This window comes from Brassica rapa, chromosome A07 (assembly GCF_000309985.2).
Source record: "Brassica rapa cultivar Chiifu-401-42 chromosome A07, CAAS_Brap_v3.01, whole genome shotgun sequence".
In the NCBI taxonomy this organism is placed as follows: domain Eukaryota; kingdom Viridiplantae; phylum Streptophyta; class Magnoliopsida; order Brassicales; family Brassicaceae; genus Brassica; species Brassica rapa.
Window position 1 is genome coordinate 24,787,614 of NC_024801.2, and position 10,479 is coordinate 24,798,092.

The 10,479-nt window shown below is 33.2% G+C and overlaps 1 protein-coding gene and 2 non-coding genes across 3 annotated transcripts; all 3 read left to right on the forward strand.

Annotated features, from left to right (window-relative positions):
- Positions 1–52: 52 nt before the first annotated feature.
- Positions 53–9,526, forward strand: LOC103831562 (metalloendoproteinase 2-MMP). Its single transcript, XM_033274347.1, has one exon. The coding sequence runs from the start codon at positions 1,235–1,237 to the stop codon at positions 2,369–2,371; it is 1,137 nt and encodes a 378-aa protein (XP_033130238.1). The 5' UTR covers positions 53–1,234; the 3' UTR covers positions 2,372–9,526.
- On the forward strand, positions 2,887–3,000 carry LOC117127035. Its single transcript, XR_004449793.1, has one exon. It is a non-coding gene; the product is annotated as a U5 spliceosomal RNA (small nuclear RNA).
- On the forward strand, positions 3,867–3,986 carry LOC117127033. The gene has a single exon (XR_004449791.1). It is a non-coding gene; the product is annotated as a U5 spliceosomal RNA (small nuclear RNA).
- Positions 9,527–10,479: the final 953 nt, after the last annotated feature.

The following is a 10,479-nucleotide window of genomic DNA, read 5'->3' on the forward strand; positions in this document are numbered from 1 at the left end:
AGAAGATTTGCCTCTATATATTGAAGAACCAGAGGTTAAAGAATCTCAAGAGGTTTCTTGACAAACAGTAAATGAAAAATAATGAACCTCGGGAAAAGCTTTTGAATTTGGAATACAAAACGCAAGGGAGTTAATGTGATCAGTGAATGCATATCCAAATCTCCATGTTCAATGAGCCTCTTGAGAACTAGCCCTTTGGATTCCTCATCCCGGTTCCAATTAAAAATGACGAGGTCTATTATTTCTTGAATAGATCTAAAATAACAATACTATAAGTAGTTTTTTTTACTAAACGTTTTCCAAATTGTTTCATCTCTTTCCTATAAACTTTTCTTGCATGTAAACGAGTGTTCTTTTGTTTTTTTTTTCTCTCAGGTCTAGACAGGCTCTAAAATTATTAGTTTTCAAGCTCTGTCCTGGGCGGTGATGGCCTAGAAATCTAGAACTACCATAAACTCCTCTTTGTCTGAACGGTTCAGATTGTGTGAAGACATAATGGAGCTACCTGGTTATAACACCATTCATCCATATCCAAACATGAACGAAAATTTCCCTTGTTTGCCTCCTCAATATTGTGAAGGCGTTCAAAGTCTTATAAATCGGATATAACAAATGAAAACAGAGAATAAAAGTGGACCCAAAAGGTATTTGATGTGAAGCATTGGAATCATATGTTGTTACCACTTAACGAATGTACAAGATTGTAACAGCAGACTTGGGTGACGCCTTTAAAACGCGTCGGACAAAGACTCGCTGATGACTTTTCCGACCAAACCAACTCCCACTTGAAACTTAAAAACAAAAACTAGTTAAACCCCCTTTGTTTGACTTGGCCACCTTGACTTTTTCCTCAAACCGGTTATCTACCATCCTTAACCTAACCGGACTGAAGTCTTTCTGTGGCACAGGAGTCTTCTCCCTTGATGACCTCTGCGAAGTTTCAACGTGACTAAGACGATAGATGCTTCCATTGGAATCATTCACCAGTTTCTTAAAACATTTTTAAAAGCAGAACTTTGGCAGACACGCTAACGATTCCCAACGGCCCCTCACCCGCCAAAACAAAACGCAAACGCAGTAGCTGACCTCAAACTTCCTCAATTATCTTAAATATAAAAACGGCATTACCTGTTTTTAGATTTTACCTCCCTCTCTCTAGATCCTCTCCTAAAATCCCAATATTATCTCTCCATTTTAGTTTTTTGGGTGGCTTACCTCTAATCTCAAAACCACCATGAGGTTTTGCGTTTTCGGGTTTCTATCGTTATTCCTAATCGTTTCTCCCGTCTCCGCCTGGTTCTTCCCCAACTCCAGCGCCATTCCACCCTCTCTACGTAACACCACACACGTTTTCTGGGACGCCTTCTCCAATTTCACCGGCTGCCACCACGGCCAAAACGTGGACGGCCTCTTCCGCATAAAAAAATACTTCCAACGTTTTGGTTACATCCCGGAGACATATACAGGCAACTTCACAGATGATTTCGACGACATCTTAAAAAACGCCGTTGAACTTTACCAAAAGAATTTCCGGTTAAACGTAACCGGAGAGCTCGACGCGTTAACCATTAAACACATCGTGGTTCCGCGTTGCGGCAACCCGGACGTGGTCAACGGTACGTCGCTGATGCACAACGGGAGAAGAAAGACGTTCGAAGTCAACTTCTCCCCAGGAGGCAAGGTACCTCGTTTGCACACGGTCAAACACTACACGCTTTTCCCCGGAGAGCCACGGTGGCCGAGAGACCGCCGCGACTTGACCTACGCTTTCGACCCGAGAAACCCCTTGACCGACGAGGTCAAGGGCGTGTTCGCGCGCGCGTTCGGACGTTGGTCGGAGGTTACGGCTTTAAACTTCACGAACATCGAGTCTTTCACGACCTCCGACATCACGATCGGATTCTACACCGGCGACCACGGCGACGGGGAGCCTTTCGACGGCGTGTTGGGCACGCTGGCTCACGCTTTCTCGCCTCCGAGCGGGAAGTTCCATCTCGACGCTGACGAGAACTGGGTTGTCTCCGGAGACCTCGACAGTTTCCTCTCCGTGACGGCGGCGGTTGATCTTGAGTCGGTGGCGGTTCACGAGATCGGTCATCTTCTTGGTTTGGGACATTCCTCTGTGGAGGAGTCGATCATGTATCCGACGATCACGACGGGGAAACGTAAAGTTGACTTGACGAGTGATGACGTGGAAGGGATCCAGTACTTGTACGGTGCTAATCCTAATTTTAACGGCACGTCTCCGCCGGCCGCCACCACTCGGGAACGAGATACTGGTAGCTTTGGTGCCGCCGCGAGAATCGACGGTTCATCGAGTTTAAGTCTTTTCTTATCAACCGTCGGATTGTTCTTGTGGATATTACCCTAGATTAATTATTTTACTTTTACTTCACTTATTTAGATTGATTTTGTTTTTACCTCATCTCTTAATACCTTTTTATTACAAAAGATGGGGATGTAATACAGTTACACAAATATTCAGACATTGGTTCCTCTATAGTTTTTCTATTCACATATTTCCGATCGATGTTGATTTTCGTGTGTTATTGTTTCCTTTGTTTCTGATTAGTTTTCATTTACATAATAGAATAGCGTTGAATTAAGTAAGACATCACCAATGACGGCAACTTTGTCGTAACCTTTTTCAGTTTTCAAATCTGGTTGGAAAAAGAAGAAGCAAATAAGTTTTATGCACAAACTTCACTTCGTTACAATAACGTGATTTTATTTGAGGCCCATGAAAGCCCAATAAGATTTTTAAATCAGTACCGAGCGCCTTCTTGGTCCCACGGCATTTCAATTTCCCACATCGGATAAATGGTAGTAACTAGCACAAGAAGTTACCATAAATTGAGCTCTCGTTCAACATATTGAAAAGCACGCAGCCATGTGGTGAGCACAAAGCTAACTATTCTTTCGCCTTTTACTAAAGAATACCGTGTGCTCTCCATTTTTAAGTGGCATACGCCTATTTTTGGAGGGTCCTGCTTTAGAGTTGGCCCGACAATAGCTAGTTGAAATTTTTCATAGCTGCTACTTCAGTTTCTGTGTAACTTGTTTTGAAAGTGGAGTGATGAAAGATGTAGAAGTTCGTTGACAACTTGGTGCATAAGTTGTTGTAACGTATCAAAATGATGAGTGCTGTGTTAACGGAACAAACCTGAATCTCTCTGTTTCCGCATATCTATAATTAAAAAAATAAAGAAAATGGTCCAAAGGATTCTACCCAAGTTTTGCTTGAGCATGTTCATCAGCGATGCATTCCTAAGATAAACGTCTATGAATGGATTATACTTGGTTTGTTGTTGGTTGTTCAATAGAGTCAACTCCAGCTTTCGGATTCTATCTATACGTTGCTCATCTGAGGATGACACTGAACTATTCGGTGGTTCAAGATTCTCTTCAACACCAGCCCTATCAAGTTCATCATCACCCTAACGTGTTTCTGCGACAGCTTCGTTGTGCAGCAGCTCTAAGAGTTCCTTGTTCTTCTCGCTTTCCAGAACTATAAGAGTAGCCTAATGTCCATACGAGCGTAACAAACCTGGTTTTCAGACCAGCTTTGAGTCACCAATTACAATGACTCTAGTGTAACCTTCCAGCTACGTTGCTTGTAACTACTCCTTGACCTTGATGCAGTTTACTACATATCTGGTTGGAAAAGAAGAAACAAATAAGTCTAGATGCAGAAACTTCACTTCATTACAATAACATCACATATTTAAGGCCCAACATGATTTTTAAATCAGTACCCGAGCGCATTTTGGTCTTTCGTGTGCAAGTCCCACATCGGATAACCGGGAGTATGTAGCAGCAGACGTTACATTATATATACAGCTCACGTTCACCTTTTCAAAATCACGCAGCCATGAGGTGAGCACAGAGCGAACTATTCTTTCGCCTTTTACTAAAGAATACCGTGTGCTCTCCTCGCTTAAGTGGCATACGCCTATTTTTGGAGGGTCCTACTTTCGAGTGGGCCCATCAACAGCTAGTTAAATAAATTACTCTGGTTCTAATATAACTGTAGATCGATTATTGTTGTAGTCTTTGATTACTGCCATTTTCCTTCAAAAACTTTCGTCTCAGTAAATCTTTGATAAAATCATAATGTGTTGACTGGAGAAATCATATAGAAAAAGAAGCGTAGGAACCACGATGACTTGAAACAATAATGAGAATGGAGCAAAACGGAATTGCAGTGCGAAGCTCCGTTCATGCTTGTGTTTTACTTTATCTTTATATATTCGCCGGAGAAGAAAACTGCAGAATCGCTAATAATCACAAAAGCCCGTTGCTTCACTTTTTCATAATGTTCCTTAACGGGCCTAAGTAAAGTCCATTAAGTTAAAAATTTATTCTATTAAGCCCATAAGTTAATATCTAGTTTGGGTACTTGAGTTTCTGTAATCAATATTCTGCCGTAACCTGATGCAACACCATAAATGCTGCTTGCTTACATTTAGCATGCCTGACCAATATGGAATCATGTATATTGGATTTTATTGAAAGATGAATGAATATGTGAGACAGCATCTTTCAAAGGCCCCAGATTTTTATTTTATGAACTTCATCAATAATTGTTATATTATGTATTTTTTCCTTCTATTTCTCACTTTTTAGAAAAAAATTATGCGGATTTGATTAGTCGTGGCAAAATCAAAGGAACCAGCTAGACTCATTCATTGGAAAAATTGAGAATTTTCCAGGGAGATTTAAAAAAAAAAATCAGAGAAGAAAAGCTTAAAATAAGAATTCAAATAATTATATCAAATTTTTGATCAAAAAGAAAAAGAATTATATCAAAGTTTTAAAAAGTAAAGAAATAAAAAAGACAGTGCAGAAAATACAAAAATGCTAGGCTGTGTGTAGACCCATTAGAGGGATGGAGATTAAGCTTTGTACATATTTACGTGTCCATTTTGTAATTGGACCAGTTCTTGATTTGAAGTCATGAGATCTCTCTTAATGGGACCATCTCCTAATACATGTTGGTTCGTTTCACATGTGTGTCGTTCTGTATACGTATTTTATACTTAATATTATACGGTCTAATATGTATGCACAATATAACCTACTTACATATTTTCCTTAGATTTTTCGGTTAACTACGTTAGAATTCGGTTTTACATAACACGTACGTATATCACCAACCAATAATCAGTCTATATTATTAGTAGTATAAGGAGAGAGATGTACTATGTAAGTGTAAAAAGAAATAAATGCAACATGTGATCAGAACTACATATGTTAGTATATAGTCAAACATGCGTAAGACATTTTACATTAAAATTGTCATATCATTGTTATTTAGTCTTCATAAAATTCAGAGTTAGGTTGAGTTGGAGTAGCTATTGAGTTGGCCTGCTCTGTTGAGTTCGAAAGTCAGTCAATATAACCTTCTATATATTTAATGGTTCCTATTTCTATCATCTTTATTCTTTAGGCATTCTAGTATACTTTTAACGCTAAACATACTTTTATATAATGTCACATACATATATTATATAGACTGGAAGTATGATATCGTAATAGGTATCTACAACTAAGTAAAGGGATTATAGAGATTATCATTAAAGATTAGCCACAATTTGTCAAGCCGTCATAGTAATTAATTGATTTTGATAGAAGATAATAATAATAGAGCTCTATGATAGACCAAACTAAGAAGAGCTTAGTGGGTTGTTAGATAAGCCGCAACTTAGGCACCATACCAATGATAAAGCATCGACTACGTGAAGCTTTTAATGTACAAATGTACATTACACATATATATTACATTTGCATATACATACATGAGTTATCGATTCGATTGTACTAAGTACTAACTATACTATTCCACTTCTTTAGGTTGAATAACGCATGTGAATGGTGCCACGTTTTCACTCTCACATTTGATAATGTACAAATTCACATGTTTCTTGTTTTGGCCCAATATATTACATATTTTAATGTACACATAGTAAAGTATAACTAAATTGGTTATAACTTGAGAATAGATGACAAAAAAAAAACTTGAGAATAATTTTTTTGAATATCATAGGGAATCTTTTTTTGTTGTAATGTTTTCCTTCTTATATGCACGTCCCACTATTAATTATGTGTTGAACCAACTATTTTCCGTACCATTTAACCTTTTTTTTTTCTATAGTTTTTTTTGGTAATAAATTATTTAAGTGTTAATGTGATACACATGAACTGTTAAAATTGAATTTTCCTTAGATTCTAGAGAAAATAACATTCTAGTATAAGCTATTGATATTTTATTTACGTATGTATATATGTATTTATAAAAAATCTCATATATGTATGTATATGTATATGTGTCATCACGAGAATACTCTTTAAAGTCCCTAGAGAAATATGTTCGACCACTAAACATAAATTATATATTTATCATTAAATTAACCATGAAATTAATTAACAATCTACAATTATTATTTTTCATTCTTTCTTTAAATAAAAGCTACGAAATTACCAAAATGAATAAAATATATATTTGACAATTAAAAATTTTAATAATAAATATTCGATAACAATTTTCATTATTTTAATTTTATATTATTAAAATAAATTAAATAATTATATTAACCATATAATAAAAATTTTGATTTTTTCGTATATGTTATATTTTGAATTTTTAAAAATAACTATAAATTACGAAAACTGTTAAAAATCTCACATTAAAAAATGTATGATCTAAAGTTTAAATTTTTTGTTATAATAAAATACAAATGATCAAAAAATCATATGAGTAAAAATCACATTTAACAGATATTCAAATTAGTGTATACATATATATATATATATGGCTTATTGACATGAAATAATTATGGTTGAACGTGCAAAGTTAGTATTCAAAAATTATTAGAACATACATATCATGTATCATTCCGTGTACGTGCACGGATAATCACCTAGTTGATATAATATTTTACAATACTACGAAGTAGCTAATGATCGTGAAAACATTAAAATTGAATTTTCCTATAGTTTTTTTTTCTATAGTTTTTTTTGGTAATAAATTATTTAAGTGTTAATGTGATACACATGAACTATTAAAATTGAATTTTCCTTAGATTCTAGAGAAAATAACATTCTAGTATAAGCTATTGATATTTTATTTACGTATGTATATATGTATTTATAAAAAATCTCATATATGCATGTATATGTATATGTGTCATCACTAGAATACTCTTTAAAGTCCCTAGAGAAATATGTTCGACCACTAAACATAAATTATATATTTATCATTAAACTAACCATGAAATTAATTAACAATCTACAATTATTATTTTTCATTCTTTCTTTAAATAAAAGCTACGAAATTACCAAAATGAATAAAATATATATTTGACAATTAAAAATTTTAATAATAAATATTCGATAACAATTTTCATTATTTTAATTTTATATTATTAAAATAAATTAAATAATTATATTAACCATATAATAAAAATTTTGATTTTTTCGTAGTACATATTATATTTTGAATTTTTAAAAATAACTATAAATTACGAAAACTGTTAAAAATCTCACATTAAAAAATGTATGATCTAAAGTTTAAATTTTTTGTTATAATAAAATACAAATGATCAAAAAATCATATGAGTAAAAATCACATTTAACAGATATTCAAATTAGTGTATACATATATATATATATGGCTTATGACATGAAATAATTATGGTTGAACGTGCAAAGTTAGTATTCAAAAATTATTAGAACATACATATCATGTATCATTCCGTGTACGTGCGCGGATAATCAACTAGTTGATATAATATTTTACAATACTACGAAGTAGCTAATGATCGTGAAAACATCTTTCTTACGAGAATAATGAAATGTATCTGAATTTGATCGGAGCCTATATGCCACTACACTAGAAAGATATATAAAGAGGTATTATTTTTATTTTATTTTGAATTGAGAAATATAGGTTATTAAAAAGAAGAAATGGTGGTATATAGAGTACTGTATAAGTCATAATCTGCCAACGCCGGCCGAAGTCCAAAAAGATATATAAAGATGAAGAAGGGTCCCTTTGAACACTTCTTGTGTGCAAAATCTCGATGGCAACTTGTACCAGATTTATAACGTCTTTCAAAATTAGTTAAGTTAGCGTATTATAAACTATTTAATCGAGATATTTTAAAGGTCTTCTTTTGGGGGGGGGGGGGGGGGGGGGGGGGGGGGGTTAAAAAGACTTGTATGTTCTAACCATACAAGTTTCAGTCGACTCGACCGAGGCAATGAATTTTGGTCCTATTTCGAAGAGAAGTAACAGACTAACAGTAGAGAACCAGACAATTTTGTTTACTGTAAGCTATTTTGCTGAGCATATATATCCTGTTTGTAATGTCATGAAAATTATACTTTTTTAATGATCAACAAAATTAAATCAAATTAGTATCATAGCACTTTGTACCAGATGTTTTTTTACAGTATAAAATATTGAAATTTGAAAACTATACTGAGTTATTGACACTAAATACTTCAACAAAACAACAGAAAACAAAAGGAATACTTCAGCGAAAAATGAAATGGACACTGGATGCGATCGAAATCAAAAACAATATTTATAACTGTATCTACAGTGTTCTGAAAAGTGTCACTATACATCTATGATCTATCATCTTGCAAATGTTTGCGAGTATGCATAGAGACTAGAGAGGTTAGAGAAAGTTAAAAAGATCTTAAATTCATGTTGCTATTTAGTAATAATTGGAGTATGGAGCTCGAGTAACAAGTCAATAAAAGATTAGTGCAAAATCATTTTGGGCGTCATTATCATTCCATTGAAATTGATCGCTACAATTATCTGAATTCACTTATTTGTCAAAGTTTGTGGTTGTTCGTTTTCTTGTTTCTTCCTTTAAAAGTAAATTTGAGAAATGTTTCTCAAGATCAATTTAATGTAGCGACTGATAAGCAAATCAAACATTTATAGTTTTTTTAAAAAATATAAAATCAAACATATGTAGTTGAAAATGGCTCGATCCATCTCGTCAAATGTCCATTATTTTCTACTAACTCAACATCGACTCATGCTCATCGATCAATGATTATTTTATATGACAAGAGGTCTGCGTATTTAATTTAATCTATCAACATCATTATCACGCAAGAGATATGGACGGGTAGATTTATACGTATCAATAAGGTCCGAGTTGACCATGCTACAGAAAGAAAACTAATGCGACGATGATAGTATAAGATCATGTCTAGTGCAGAACATAACATATACGAATCTGAAATAATCATTCAACGACGATTGTTGACTATAAGACAATGGCTCCCATGAATCGTATTGTTGTTCTTTGAGAAATTAAGGCATTAACCAAATTGACTAGCCCTACCACGAGAATTTAATGTCAGTCTGATAAATTGTTGTAGGTTGGAAGGTGCATAATTTCACTCCTTTTCATCTTCAGTTTTTGGCCTCGTTATTGTTAAATATTGTCGACTATAATAGAGAACAAACAAGTAGAACAAACCGAGCCATAACAGATAAATAGAGATTTTTACAAAAAAAAAAACAGATAAATAGAGAAGGATGTTTTCAGCCGAAGATATTACAAATATCGTCCATGAAGTTACTTCAATTCAGAAAATACCCATTGGTTACTATATGTTCCTTTATGGTCCATTTTAATTGTTAAATTATAAATAGTCTTACGTTATTCTCTAAATTTCTTTCTGTCATCACTTTTTCCTAGCTTTTTGCTTTAGACTAGGGATTAACCCGGGATACGCCCGGGATTTTTATTATTTTTTCAATTTAAGTTGTTAAATTATTTATATTTAAGGTATGATATATATTTATATAAATGTTAAGATGCATGTCATAATTAAAATTTATTTTTAAATTTTAACACGTTAAATTAACATATTTTTTACTATTTAAATATCTTTTTTGTAATTTTGTTGGCGATCTAGTTATCATATTTAGCAAAACTATCCGTTGAGTGTTGAAATAAATGTTTTAGATATTTAATTAAACTGTAGAGTATTTTCGGATCGACCACATGCTCAACAATTGATCCATCCGTAAAAAGATGGTCGATCTCCTTGGCCAGGTAAGTACAATTTTAGCAAAAATATCTTTGATTTTCAAATATTAAGTATATAACTATTCTTTTGAATATTGGTTTTTTGAATTGTATTTTTTGATTAAATTATTGTATTATAATGTTTATGTAAATATTTTTTGATGTTTGAATTTGTGTTGTTCATATACTTAACCTAGATGATATTGTTGTTTAACAATTTATTGTTTTCTGGATATAGAAAATAATGATATATCAAAACATATCTAATACTTGTTAAATGATAGTATAATGTAAATTACTTCCATTATTTGAAAATAACAATTTGTTGTTTTTATTTTTGTTTTTAATCAGAAATTATTTTTATTTAAAAACATCATTCATATATAATATAATAGTTTAAGTTTGGAAGATTAATCTA

Excerpts from the sequence above, each read along its gene's own strand:
- LOC103831562 (XM_033274347.1), top strand. The coding sequence starts at position 1,235 with ATGAGGTTTTGCGTTTTCGGGTTTCTATCGTTATTCCTAATCGTTTCT.